Source organism: Microcaecilia unicolor, chromosome 7 (assembly GCF_901765095.1).
Source record: "Microcaecilia unicolor chromosome 7, aMicUni1.1, whole genome shotgun sequence".
Lineage (NCBI taxonomy): Eukaryota > Metazoa > Chordata > Amphibia > Gymnophiona > Siphonopidae > Microcaecilia > Microcaecilia unicolor.
In genome coordinates, this window is record NC_044037.1 from 194,141,338 (window position 1) to 194,156,582 (window position 15,245).

General features: G+C 42.5%; 1 protein-coding gene and 1 long non-coding RNA gene across 2 annotated transcripts in view; one reads left to right on the top strand and one right to left on the bottom strand.

Annotated features, from left to right (window-relative positions):
- Positions 1-1,711: 1,711 nt before the first annotated feature.
- MSTN (myostatin) overlaps positions 1,712-15,245 on the bottom strand; it is a 43,040-nt gene continuing 29,506 nt past the window's right edge. Inside the window, exon 3 of the mRNA XM_030210499.1 lies at positions 1,712-3,130. Coding sequence (XP_030066359.1) covers positions 2,756-3,130 — 375 coding nt within the window. The 3' untranslated portion in view covers positions 1,712-2,755. The remainder of the gene's footprint in view (positions 3,131-15,245) is intronic.
- LOC115474826 lies at positions 6,936-13,533 on the top strand. The gene is made up of 3 exons (XR_003942912.1): positions 6,936-7,015; positions 8,106-8,112; positions 13,523-13,533. It is a non-coding gene; the product is annotated as an uncharacterized LOC115474826 (long non-coding RNA).

Sequence of the window (15,245 nt, forward strand, 5' to 3'; positions counted from 1 at the left end):
TGTGTGTTGCAAATGCAGATTGTAATTATGGATTGAGGGCCCTGTTTACTAAGCCGCACTAGAGGCACATTAGTGTTTTTAGTGCGCGCTGTGTAGGTGTCTACACAGCATGTGCTAATTTTGTGTATGCACTAAAAATGCTAGCGCACCTTAGTAAACAGGGCCTATGGATTTTAAAATTGTTTTGGACTCTTCCATTACCCTCTGGTTTACTAGGTGCTTTTGATGGATATAACACCAAAACCTGATTGCTACATCAGAAAATTACAGATTTTTTTGTTTGTTTGTTTTATACAAACTTGCTGTTTGTAAGTCTGTTGTTACTCAATGTTTAAAACAATATACATAGGTAAAAAAATAAAGGGCCCTGTTTACAAAGGCACGCTAGGGTTCTTTAGCGCGTGCTAAAAATTAGCACGTGCTATGTAGGTGCCCGTAGGAGCAGGGCTTTTTTTGAGGGGGTACTTGGGGGTACTGAGTACTGGCACCTTTTCCATTGTGTGCTAAAATTGACCCATGGTCCCCAAGTTTTAATGAAAGAGCTCAGGTTTTACACACCAATTCTCCTTGTCATAGATTCTGTGACTGTTTGCAGGGAGCCTAGCTATTGTGGGGTGGGTCCCTCAGTGATCACCCTACCCCTGAAGGGTGGCCTAGCATTTGAGTACCGGCACCTTTTTTGCTAGAAAAAATGCACTGCGTAGGAGTATTGTGGGCGTCTACACAACACGCATTAAAAAACGCTAGCACACCTTTATAAACAGGGCCCAAATGTTTTTTTTCCTCATGTAAATTAGCTGTTAAAAGATTGTCTTCCCATGCCCCTGAAAGTTCCTCCCTTTGCTCTACTTTTAGCCGCAGTGAATGGTGGCATTCCTGGAAGCATAATTAGTTCAGGGAAGGAAGAGTATACATGTAGATTGCATTTCCAAATCTTTGCATGCACTTTTCCAGAAAACTTATATTTGAAAAAAAAAAAAAAGCTGGTGCAAGTGAACTTTGTACCCACAGCAAGTTTCTCAAAGCAAAATTATGTTTCTTTGCTCACTTTGGGGCCCTTTTAGTAAGCTATGTTATGCACTAATGCAGCAACAAATGAAGTACCATGGGATGTGCTCAGATGTCCAGCAGTGTCTTTAAAATTTGTGCACTCTAACTGCATGCTAAAAAAAATTTCTAATTTTGTTTTTTGATAGGGGCAGAGAGTGGACATTCCTGCGCTAACCAGATAGCACATCTATATTACTGCATGCTAACTGATTAGCACATGCATATCGTGTGAGCCCTTACTGCTTACAAAATGGGTGACGGTAAGTGCTCATGCAGTAATTTAAAAAAATGGCTGCGTGCTAATGGCACCTGTTTATACCATAGCTTAGTAAATGGACTCCTTTGAAAGTTTGTGCAACATCTATGGGTTAAAAGCATGCACAGTCTTTGTCCTAGTGTGGACAGTTTGAAAACTGCCCCCATTAAGGCCTTCAAAGTGTCTTCTAGCATGATAACCATGCCTAGTCTGCCAACCAAAATAGCACCATCTTTATGGATTAATAACTTGGTAAGAATGGAAATTTGCATAACATACTAACCAGAATTATTGGACTCTTTCAATTTGACATGGACAGTAATACTAATGTACAAATAAAAGTTTCCTGTTAAGGATATTTTAGATGGTCTTATGGTAACAATCTTACAATTGTGTTTTTTCCCCCTGTAAATGTGGAATAAATAATGCAATGACTGAAGCTATGAAGAAATGCATTGTAAAACTTGCTCCTAAGACACAGTTTAAGGTTTATCTTAGCACATTGAGGGTGTCTTTTCACCAAACTGCTCTAGCGATTCTCGGTGCGGTAATGGCATTGCCACATGGGAATCGCTAGTGCAGTTTGGTAAAAGAGGCCCTCAAGGAGTTCATAGGCCAGATTTACGAAACTTATTTTTCACAGGAGAAGGAAAGGTCATGGTAAATCAGGCCCTAAGAGACAGATTGTACTGAAGGATTTTTCCCAGTTTCAGAGGTAATTTTACAACTTGATACTTATGTGAGAAGTCCAAAAGACACCAATGTGCCTTTGTAAAAGGGGCACCCAGAACTCACACACAATTTTGCATCTGCTCCAAAAAGGGTGTAAATGTCTGTGTATATTCCACATGTGTACTCATTTATTTTATAAAATACAAGTGGACATTCCAACTGTGCCCCCACTATGCCCAAATACACCCCAGGAATACCTGTGCATAATCCACATAAAAATATGTGCAATCTTTTGACCAGTGTACTTTTTATTCACATGTATAGTTTTGCAATTTTATAAAAGCTATTTTCGTAGTGGAAAACAAGCTGTACATGTGGAAAAACTGTTATAATGTTACCCCCTTCATTTTTATAGGGAAAAAATGCTTAGGACATCTTATCCAAAGTTTGGTTGAGTGTCATATATTAAGTAAATATCTGCATATATTAAATAGGTGTATAAGTAACTGTATGGATTTATTTCTTACATTTGAAGAAGATTTATCGTGGAATCATTTGATTTATGTTTGCAGTTTCTTCGAATATTTAAACGTCAGCCCTTATATACAAGATGTCTTCTTCCAATATATGAATTACAGTAGTATGCTGCTGTCTTATTTGCATATGGGTCATGTATTAGCCTATTATACATAATGCCAGAGTTTTGAAAATTGCTAAGAGGATAGAACATTTTTTGTAGACTCCATATTTCAAGAAGTTGTGCACATAATGAAGAGTTCATGAGCACCCACAACGATCTACCACCATACCTGGAATCTTTCCGTATATGACCTCTTCTTCTCCATTAAAATATAGCATATTAATTGGGGACATTTTTGTAGGGGTACAACAGGGGCTTACAGAACCTTTTGGTTTTGCTTTGTGCATCACATGAGTGTGAGGATATTTAAATCCAAATTCACAGTCTCCAGAGCAGTAATTAGCTTTATATCTTTTAGGTGCTATTATCCAATCCCAACCAATAGCTTCAAAATCCACAGTCAAGGGATAGCGACAACATCGGGCTTCAGTTGAACGCTCATCACATTCAAGACCAAAGTCTCTTCGAGATCTTTTTGGTTTGTCCATAACCTTGACCTCTAGAAATGGATTCTGAGAGTTAGAAAAGGGAGATGAATGAATTGTTAGTGATGTAAAAAAGAAAAACATTTATCTAAAATTCTAAAACAGTAATAAAGCATATAAAATATTAAATAACTTTCATATATATATTTATAATCAATTCATTGGTGCTTTGAGGCTGTAGAGGAGGCCAAAGGTAAATTAGTAAATAAAATAATGTGCTATTCAAAGTCAGAGTAGGGTTATGGAATACATTATCTGCCAATATGACCATGATTATCCCTTTTCTGAAATACAAAATAACTTAAGTGATGTTGGTCTCATATAGAAAAAGATAAGAAAACACTGAACAAAAAATTCCTAACCAAATTTCTGTCACCATACTGCTTCATTTGTATACTCTCTGAAACACTTACTCACACAAGCATTCAAATGCCAAAATCACTTATTACAGTTACGTGCAGTGCCATTTTAGAAAAGTTGTGGGAATCGAAATATAGATGTGTTTGCCAAAATGTCTAGAGCCTGTGACATATTTTAGAAATGCAGGAGTGCATTTAGAAGGGCATTTTCGATATGACAGTCAAATAGCGAAATAAACATTTATCAGAAAGCATCTAAAAACACAAGTCCATGGCTACACCCCTGATAGGAACCCTACACCAGCTACCCAAAACACTCACTCTCCCACCACCAACAAACAGTCCTGAAACACACAGCTGTAGCACTAATCACTCACTCTTCTACCTCCAGCAAACAGTCATCACACACAGCTGCAGTATAGAGCACAATGACAAACTGGGATTGGACGAACAGAAGAACAATGAGGGACAGGACCAGTGGCGTAGCTATGGGGGGACCACGGAGGTTTGTGCCCCTGGTTTGGCTGGTGGGGGTCCCCAACCCCCACCAGCTGAAGCGTTCTTTCCAGCGCTGGTCTCCGGTGCCGCCACATTTCCTGCCCTGCTCTCTCTTCCCCCTCATATCCAGCACACTCGTTTTAATGAAACTGAGCATGTGCGCATGCTCAATTTCATTAAAACGAGCATGCCAGACATGAGAAGAGCAGGGCAAGAAATGTGGTGGCACTGGAAAATGTGCTTCAGCTGGCAGGGGCTGGGGATCCCCGCCAGTCAAGGTATGTCCAGCAGCAGCAGCAGCAGTGGCGGTGGCTGGGTGGCAGCAGGGCAATGGTGGGGGGTGTGGGGAGGCAGACCAAAATGTGTCCCCTCACTTTGGGCTCTGGTCCCCTCCCACCTCGAGGTCTGGGAACGTCCCTGCAGAGTACAAGCAGGTAGGGAGGTATAATGGGCGGTGTGGAGGTTTAGGGACAGTGAGGGAAAGGGGCGAGATACAGAGGAAGGGATAGGTGTGGCTGGGGGACTAGCAGGTGTGGGCAAGGAGTTGAGGTTAGACACGAAGCAAGGCAGGAAATGCGAGGGTCAAAAGGTTCAGCCTGGGGCAAACACACAAAGCTAACAAAGCACTCAGCAATTCTCCACTATTTCTCACAAATGAGAAGTGGAAGGACAGTGGTCCAGGCTGAAAGAAGCTATAAATATGGCCACAAACCTTTAGGAGAGTTATAAAAGCAAGAGAAAAAGGAAACCGATATGGTTCTCTAAGCAAGTGGCTGAGAAAATAAAGGCTAAAGAGTTGGCATTCCTGAAATACAGAAAAACTCAAGAAGAGGAACATGGAGAGGAATACTGGATGAAACTGAAAGAAGCCAAGAGAGAGATACATCTGGCGAAAGCGCAAGCGGAAGAACAAATGGCTAGAAATGTAAGGAGAGGTGACAAAAATTTCTTCAGGTATATTAGTGAAAGGAGGAAGACTAAAAAGGGAATTGTGAGACTGAAAGATGCTGTGAACCGCTATGTAGATAATGATGAAGAAAAAGCAAATTTGCTAATTAGATACTTTTGTTCTGTTTTCACAGAAGAAAATCCTGGAGAAGGACCGCGATTGACTGTCAAAAGTACATATGAGAATGGAGTGGATATAGCACCATTCACGGAAGAGAGTGTGTATGAACAACTTGAAAATCGAAAGGTGGACAAAGCCATGGGACAGGACGGATCCACCCCAGGATATTGAGGGAGCTCAGAGAGGTTCTAGCGGGTCCTCTTAAAGATTTGTTTAATAAATCCTTGGAGACGGGAAAGGTTCTGTGGGATTGGAGAACAGCGGATGTGGTCCCTCTTCACAAAAGTGGTGATAGAGAAGAAGCTGGAAACTACAGGCTGGTAAGCCTCACTTCGGTTATTGGAAAAGAAATGGAAGCGATTCTGAAGGAAAGGATAGTGAATTTCCTGGAAGCCAATAAGTTGCAAGATCCGAGACAACATGGTTTTACCAAAGGTAAATCGTGCCAAACGAATCTTATTGAATTCTTTGACTGGGTGACCGGAGAATTGAATCATGGACGTGCTATAGACGTAATCTACTTAGATTTCAGCAAAGCTTTTGACACTGTTCCCCACAGGAGGCTCTTGAATAAACTTGACAGGCTGAAGATAGGACCCGATATGGTGAACTGGATTAGGAACTGGTTGATGGACAGACGCCAGAGGGTGGTGGTTAATGGAATTCACTCGGATGAATGCCTCAGGGATCGGTGCTGGGGCCGATTCTGTTCAATATATTTGTGAGTGACATTGCCGAAGGATTAGAAGGTAAAGTTTGCCTTTTTGCGGATGATACTAAGATTTGTAACAGAGTGGACACCCAGGAGGGAGTGGAAAACATGAAAAAGGATCTGCAGAAGCTAGAAGAATGGTCTAAGGTTTGGCAATTAAAATTCAATGGGAAGAAATGCAAAGTGATGCACTTAGGGAGTAGAAATCCACGGGAGACGTATGTGCTAGGTGGTGAGAGTCTGATATGTACAGACGGGGAGAGGGATCTTGGGGTGATAGTATCTGAGGATCTGAAGGTGACAAAATAGTGTGACAAGGCGGTGGCCGTAGCTAGAAGATTGCTAGGCTGTATAGAGGGAGGTGTGACCAGCAGAAGAAAGGAGGTGTTGATGCCCCTGTATAAGTCGTTGGTGAGGCCCCACCTGGAGTATTGTGTTCAGTTTTTGAGGCCGTAGTATCTTGCTAAGGATGTAAAAAGAATTGAAGGGGTGCAAAGAAAAGCTACAAAAATGATATGGGATTTATGTTACAAGATGTATGAAGAGAGACTTGCTGACCTGAACATGTATACCCTGGAGGAAAAGAGAAACAGGGGTGATATGATACAGACGTTCAAATATTTGAAAGGTATTAATCCGCAAACGAACCTTTTCTGTAGATGGGAAGGCAGTAGAACTAGAGGACGTGAAATGAGATTGAAGGGGGGCAGGCTCAAGAAAAATGTCAGGAAGTATTTTTTCACGGAGACAGTGGTGGATACTTGGAATGCCCTCTCGCGGGAGGTGGTGGACATGAAAACGGTAACGGAATTCAAAAATGCGTGGGATAAACATAAAGGAATCCTGTTCAGAAGGAATGGATCTTCAGAAGCTTAGCGGAGATTGGGTGGCAGAGTCGGTGGTGGGAGGCAGGGCTAGTGCTGGGAAGACTTCTACTGTCTGTGCCCTGAAAATGGCAGATACAAATCAAGGTCAGTTATCCACATAAAGTAGCACATATGAGTTTATCTTGTGGGCAGACTGGATGGACCGTACAGGTCTTTCTCTGCTGTCATCTACTATGTTACTACTTCCACCGCTCCACTCTCCAAAATCACCATGGTTCGAAAGACAGATTTAGCCTTACCCTAAATGCTTTTGCAGATCTAATTCTGGACATTTTACTTTCCGCCCCCCAGGAATGAGATGATTAGAAAAATAAAATCACCAGACAACAAAGGTAAGATAGATGATTTTATTTGTAGTTTAGTAATTGAGATATGTCAATTTTGAGAGTTTAAATCTATCTAAGTGTTGCACTGTATAGAAGGAAATGTGAGGGGGCGCTTTGTGATTAACCGTGTGATTAAAAATTGTATGTGTATATATATATATATATGAAAATAAACTAAAGAAGAAAGTAGCCTAATGAAGAAACATCAGGCTGGAGTTGTTCTCATCGCAGGGCACATGAGTTTTGAGAGGCCACACTGCAGAGAGTCAAAGGCTCATCACCATGCAAAAAATACCAGCTGATTTATACCAAGAAGACATATCCCCACAGTATCCAAAGCCTATTTGATCAGTCAACGCAATGGAAAAAGCAACGAGATGCAAGGCCATAAGGGCTGGCTCCATGCTCTGTTTTCCAACCTGGGAATAGCATACTCCAGCACCTGCTCTGTTTTCCAAACCGGCATAGTGATGCGGTCCAAGAAACATTGCATCTCTGCTGTCGAGTTGAAATATAGTACCTTTCCATAATGTTGCACCCTTAGCTTAGCAGAGTGAAGAGAACTTTTTGATTATACATTTCACACCAAATACTCACCATCTTCTTGTGATTTTGTGCCACTTGCACCAAGTAATCATTAAATAACAATAATCTGTGTCCATTATAATCCAGAAGGTTCATATAAAGTGCTCTTTCTCAGCCCAGTTTAGCAGTTTAGCGATGACTGGTCTTGGGCATGCTGCCCGCTCTCTGAAGGAACCAAGTCAGTGTGCCCTCTCACACGTGAATAAAAAGTGCATTCACTCCAAGCCAAGCCTCTCCGAGAGCCAGTGTTCAAAGATGTTAATCAGTGCAGTTTCTTTCACCTCCTCCAGAAGTCCTACCGGCCTGATATTATTTCACCGGTTCCTGTTCTTCTTATCGTCTAGTCTCTCCAGGAGGTGTATGTTGTCCGCTCACAGCTGCGTAATCTGCTCCTCCAGTCTTGTCGATGTGTTTTCCTGAGCCGATATACGGGATTTGGCTTCGTCTAAGCAGCTTGTGTGTGAGTCAAAATGTTCTCCAAGAACAAGCAGGCACAATATTCTCACATGTTGGTGATGTCATCCCCGGAGCCTGGTGTGGACACTGCTGAGTGCAGTGCCTCAAAGATTTAAAGTGACAGTGCATTTGGCACTGTCTGCACTAGGCTCTGTAGATGACGTCACCTACATGAGAATATATGCCTGATGTCCTCAGAGAACACCTGCTACAGGTAAGTAACTTAGCTTTCTCTTATTTCCTCAACTGCAGTATGCAGCTCGTTTAATATGTCCTCTATCATTTCTGGCACGATCTTCTATATCTCCTGTGCAAAGTCTTTGATAAGTACTGCCGTGGTAATGCTCCTATGTTTGATAAGAAATAGGTCAAATTGCGGGGGCCAGCAGGCTCTGTCACCATGCATCCGCTCAGCTTTGTTGCATACCGGAAGTCAACAAGGATTTCTGCTAGTCCACTACACACCTCTGCACTAGGCAGGAGGACACAGTTGTGGAATGTCCAACACACCTTCCTCCTCATGTTTGCCCTATCTCAGTAGCTGTCTATCTGCCCTGGCCTAATTATGATTGTAGTTCCTTTCTTCGCCTTTTTTATATTAGATTTATGTAAACTGCCCTGAAAGGTACCTCATGGTGTAATATATCAAATCTGAATAAAACTTGGAAATGTGGTATGGGTACAACAAGGGTCACAGAGAGACCTGGGTGAATAGAAATTTCAATCAAATTCACAGACTCATTCTCAGCAGTCCCACAGTCAGCACCAGTGCAAGCAGTCACAGGGATTTTAAGGTGGTCTATGTCCCGACGTAGATCTTTCATTGGATGTACATCATCAAGCTAAATGGAATTGGGTAGATGTCAATGAATCCACCCCACCCATGACATGCCCCCCATACTACCCCTGACACAGCTGCAGCAGCCTTATAGACATTTTCACAACTTAAACGTTTTGCCCTGGACTTTTGTAAAATGCTGGCTTAGATGGGATTTTTTTTGTTACATTTGTACCCCGCACTTTCCCACTCATGGCAGGCTCAATGCGGCTTACATGGGGTAACGAGGGTTAAGTGACTTGCCCACAGTCACATGGAGCTGCTTGTGCCTGAAGTGGGAATTGAACTCAGTTCCCCAGGACCAAAGTCCACCACCCTAACCACTAGGCCACTCTGGCCACAAAGATGTCTATGTGCCGGGATTGGGATGTTTAAAGTGTGAATAGTACTTGTGAAATGACCACCAAAATAAATTGTCAGTGCCTTAACAAGACTGAGAAAATCTGCTGGCATGTAAGACTAGCTTGTGTCCAAATCAGGAAAAAGAACTCTTCTCACATACTCTATTTTTATTTTGCATCCTTATATCCAACCTCTTCATGGAGGATTAGTTTTAACGGACATTGGTCACACTCTTTTCCCTTACACATACTGGAGGCAACTGTATAACAGGGAACCACCATTTAGGCACCGTAATAACACAGGCAATAAGTCTGTTCTATAAAGGCACAGGCGCATTAGTGCTCTTCTACAGTACTAGCGTAACCAGGTATTGGCGTGCCTAAAGGCACTAACAGCTCTATGTCTCATATAAATGTTAGTGCCTAATTGCAACATTATTTTCTTATTTTATTTATTGGGATTTATTAATCACCTTTATGAAGAGATTCTCCCAAGATGGTGCAGGTACAGTTTAACATAAAACGTACAATTTTGTTAACAGGATAACAATAGTAAAATGACCAAATATAAACATAAATGCAATAATTGAGTTAAACTTGAAAACAGCAAGTTGAAACCTGATAAAAGGCTTACCATGAAACAGTATCAAAAATATACACATTTAACAGCACTGCATTCAAATAACAGAGATATAATACAATGGCAGCATAATACCAATGAAACACACAAGCTCGCATTAGAAAATTTAAATTAGAACATAGCTGGCCAAGTCAATATTCAGCACCGGCTAAATTAATAGCGACATAAGATAGACCTGCTATTGACACTGCCAGGTTTGACCACAAAACGTAACCAGCGATGCACTGAAAATCGGTGTATAGCCAGTTATATTGCTCGATACAACCAGCTAAGCGCTAACCAGCGATATTCGATGGGAAATAGCTGCCTCCCACTGAATATTGCCAGATAGCCAGCTAAGTACCATTTAATCGGCCAGGTGCCATTCCTGGCTGGTTAAATGATTTTAAATATTGTCTGGACAGACATCTTCTTGTTCTCACACACAAACATACACATGCAAACAAATTCAAAACCTCTTTCAAATACACACAAAGCTTAAATTTCCTGAGTGCACACAAACACATAGGGGTTCTTTCCCTAAGATGCATTAAGCAGCTAACACAAAGTTTTCAGCACGGTAAAACAGTAGTGCAGTCCTGTGCTATTGACTACTGCAATAAAACCTCAATGTTAGCTGCTTAACCCAGGAGTGAGCGAGACCTAAGTGTGGGTAGAGGAGTGGCTGGCTGTGACCACTAGCACATGGTTTGTTACTGTGCACTAGCTGTCAAGATTGCCAATAATGCAGTCAAGAGATGACAGTAAGTGCAGCTGTGCGACTGGCAATTGGTTAGCATGGCTGCTGTCCCAGTAAGATGTGGTGGCCACCCCAACCCCTGTAACACCTCATCCATCCCCCTGACACTTCCAGACACACTCTGTACCTCTGATCCCTCTCCCCCAACACCCAGTGACACATTCTTCCTGTTCCTTCCCCTGACACATTCTGTACCTCCAATCCCTACCCCTGACACAGTCTTACTTCCAATCCTTCCTTTCCAACACCCCCACAGTCTTCCTCCTGATCCCTCCCAACACCCTAACACAGTTTGTTTTTCCAGTTCCTCCCCCTGACACCCTGAACACACTCTGTACCTCTGATCTCTTCCACCGACATCCCCCGACACAGTCTGACTTCCAGTGCCTCTCTCTGACACCTCCGTTAATGTGTTTAACCCTACCCCGTCCATAACCCCATGGGTACAATACCCCCCTTTCTAGGACCAGTTCCATGCCCACTCCTGGTTCCTCCTAGGCTCTGCACTGGTGGTCAGTAGTGCGATGTGCCAGATGTAGTCTTACAGTACTACCACTAGGGCTCAGTAGTACCCTGAGACTACTGCTAGGGATCACAGCTACTATTCTGTATCCCAGCAGAGGGGCCCCACTCCCACGCAGCACACTGTCCACCAATGCTGAACCTAGGTAAGAACCATAAGGGGGTCATGGGGGTTGGGAGAGCACGGGTCCTATCAGGGAGACTCGTGCTGGGGTGGTGGTGTTATGTACAGAGGGCAGGGTTAACTCAGGGAGGTTTGAGCTCTTAAATTGGGATATCGTGGGGAGGTAGTGGAAGCAAAATTGTCGGGGGGAGGGATTGGAAGGAAGACTGTGTCGTGGGTTGTAGGGAGGGAGGGCTTGGAAGCCAAACTGTGTTGGGAAGGAGAGATTGGAATTGAAGACTGTCGGGAGTGTTGAAGGGATGAATTGGAGATACAGAGCAAATTGGGGGGTGTTGGGAGGGAAGAATTGGAACTGAAGACTGTCCAGGGATGTAGAAGGGATGGATTGGAGATACAGAGCTTGTTGGGGTGTGTCGGTGGGAGGGATTGGAAGGAAGACTGTGTTGAAGAGTGCCAGGAAGGAAGACTGTGTCAGGGGCATGACTGGAGAGAGAGACTGGATTTCAAACTGTGTCAGGGGAAGTTTCGGAGGTACAGAATGTGTTGGGAGTGTCTGGAGGAAGGGATTGGAAGGCAGACCGTGTCAGGGGTGTTAGGAGGTAGGCATTGGAAGCCAGACGGTGTCAGGAGGGAGGGAGTGGAAGTACAGAGTGTGTTGGAGGTGTCAGGAGGGATGGGAGGTAATGACAGTGTCAGGGGTTTGGGGGGGGGGGGGATGTTTGTGCTTTGGTATGCTCCCATGGCAGCCCTGTTTTTATACATTTGTTTATTTGTTATTGCACTGTGTTACATACAGTGCCTGAGAATGTAGGTGCTTCCTGTGTTATCTGGCACTGCATGTAATGTGGTGCCTATGCTACATGAACTGATTGCTCTGTACACTAAATACAGGGCAGATTCTGGGCAAGCTCTCTGCATTTACTGCACAGGCTTGCACCTACCACATGTTAATTTTTGCATTAAGCATTCAGTAAGTGCAGAAACTATTGCACTTTAGTAAAAGGGCCCCAGAGTTTATTTAAAATATGATATAGCACCTTTCAACTGATTACACCAAAGCGGTTGATAAAATACATAAAATAAGCATAAAGCACATCAAACAAGGAAGACATACAATAACAGAAACCTCACAATTCATATATCAATAAGCAAAGTTAATATTTAGAGAGAGCAAGGAACAGTAGAGATAGCAATACCCTATTACCAGCACCTCTGCATTGCAGTCCGGTTAGTTCCAAACCAGAGCTCAAACCAATACGTAATGAAAAACCTGTGACAAAATAAAGAGTTTAAGATAGCTTTAAATCTCTGACAAGATGATTCTACATGAAAGGAGGAGGGCAAAGAACCATGAAGCAAGGGAGCTAGATAGAAGAGGGCAGCCTCTCAGGCAATTTCTAGGTGATTAGCTGCAGAGGATGAGAAGGAAGAGGTAAGGAGGTTCTCATATTATGAGCACAGAGGGCATGATGAACTGTAAGGGATAAGACATTTTGATATATATGCAGGGACATCCGAATGCAGTGCTGTGTATGTGACTGTGAGGATCTTGAACGTAAGCCTGAAAGTAACTAGAAGCCAGCAGCAGGATGCTAAGAGAGGAATCATATGGTCAAATCTACGTGCATTATAAATAAGTTTAACAGCTGTGTTCTGGATGAGCTGCAAACAGTGTATGGAAGATATGTTCAAATCATTATATAAAGTGTTACAGTAGTTGATACGGTTAATTATAAGAACATGAATTAAAGTGAGAAGATCTTTGTTATAAAACAGAGACTTTAAGATCAAATTTTTCTCAAAGCATTAAACGATGTCTTTTACCACAGATAAAAATGTTTTTCAAACTTCAAGAAAGATTCACATCAAATCCCCAATATCATGATACAATTACATATTGCAGTTGACTAGAGATAACTGGAGAGAGTTGGGGGAGTGTTTGCTTTGTAGCAATCTGCATTACTTCAGACTTTGAGAGGTTCAAATAGAGCTCATTAGTTAGCAGTTAGTTAGGAATTGTGTCGAAATGTAGTTTGGGAGAACCAAAATCTAGGGACAAGGGGTTAGTGTAAGCTACTGTTTGAATATCATTTGAACAGTAATAGCCACTGTAGTCCATGTTTTATAGGGACTAGAGGATCTAGGGAAAGAAACCCCCAATAAAGAAACCTTACTTAGACAATCACATCAGAGCAGTTTACAACTCTAAAGTTAAAAATATAAGAAATAAAATTAAAAATGTGAGTTTCTTTTAGACAAATATGAGATGTTCAGGCTACCTATTGGGGATATCTTATGTTGATGCGTAAGGCCAGTGTTTTAGGGAAGAAATTTATACTTAGTATTTGGACAACCTCAGCAGCTTCTTCTTTTTCGGCCTGGCATAATAGACTCCATGCACTGATGTTGTTAGAACAAAGGCACACTAGATATAATGTGTGACGTAAACAATTATTTTTGTCTATTTGGGAGGTATACGTTCATTCACTGCCACAAAAAAACACATAGCCTCATTTTGAATTCTTTTTTTTTTTTTTTTTTGTTTGGGGGGAGGTTTCATGGCCAACAGCCTCAGTTTTATTTGTTTTGTCAGTTTGTTTTGGTTTTTGGTTGTATTCATCAATGGATGCCAAACTCCCTTGGGATGATGGAGAGTGGGCAGGTTTGAGATGAGAGTGTTTCTCTGTACTTTCAGGTTCACTTAGAGGCATATTTTCAAAGCACTTAGACTTACAAAGTTCTATAGTAGCCTATGGAACTTTGTAAGTCTAAACACTTTGAAAATGAGCCCCGCCCCTTATTAGCTTATTTTCGAAAGAGAAGGACGCCCATCTTCTGACACAAATCGGGAGATGGGCGTCCTTCTCTCAGGGTCGCCCAAATCGGCATAATCGAAAGTCGATTTTGGGCATCCCCAACTGCTTCCCGTCGTGGGGAAAACCAAAGTTCCTGGGGGCGTGTCGGAGGCGTAGCAAAGGCGGGACTGGGCTGTGCCTAACAGAGGGATGTCCTCAAGCGATAATGGAAAAAAGAAGGGTGTCCCTGCTGAACACTTGGCTGACTTTACTTGGTCCTTTTTTTTTTAACGACCAAGCCTCAAAAATGTGCCCTAAATGACCAGATGACCACAGGATGGAATCGGGGATGATCTCCCCTGACTCCCACAGTGGTCACTAACCACCTCCCACCCTGAAAAAAAAAATTTAAAAACTTTTGTCTTTTTTTTTTTTTTTAAGAGTATGGGTGACCTCCTTTGCTCAACTGCCATCGCAGGGATGGAGGCATAGAAATATCCAGTGTACCTGAATGTAACTCACCTTGAGCTACTACTGAAAAAGGTGTGAGCAAAATCTAAATAAATAAATAAATAGCGAAGGACGTCCTCAACTGCCATCGCGGAGGCATAGCGAAGGACATCCTTCACCCATACTCTAAAAAAAAAGACAAAAGTTTTTAAAGTTGTTTTTTTTGGGGTGGGAGGTAGTTAGTGACCACTGCATGCCTTTTTCCATTCAGTTAGTGCATCAGTTAGTCCACTGCAGTGCCCCCTAGAGTGCCCAGTTGGTGTCCTGGCATGTCAGGGGGAACAGTGCACAGGGCCGTGCCTAGGGTCTCTGGCGCCCCCCTGCAGACTATCAGTTGGCGCCCCCCCGTGAAAATGATCACGCCCCCCCCCCCCCATGAAAATGATCGCTCACCACTTGCCACACTGAAAGGAATTGTCAGCAATATTCTTAGAAACAAATTGCTATACATTGCAAAATAAGATAGCAGATGTAAATTCTCAAAGTGGACATATTCCAAACGCTAAAATGAAAATAAAATAATTTTTTTCTACCTTTGTTGTCTGGTGACTTTCTTTTTTCAATCATGCTGGTCCAGTATCTGATTCTGCTGCTATCTGTCCTCTTAACTCCATTTCCAGGACTTCCTTTCCATTTATTTCTTTACTTTTCTCCTTTCTTCTTCATTTCTTGCTCTATATCCATTTCCAGCAATTTCTCCTCTCTCCCTGGGTCCTGCCCTCCCATCCATGTCCATTCTTG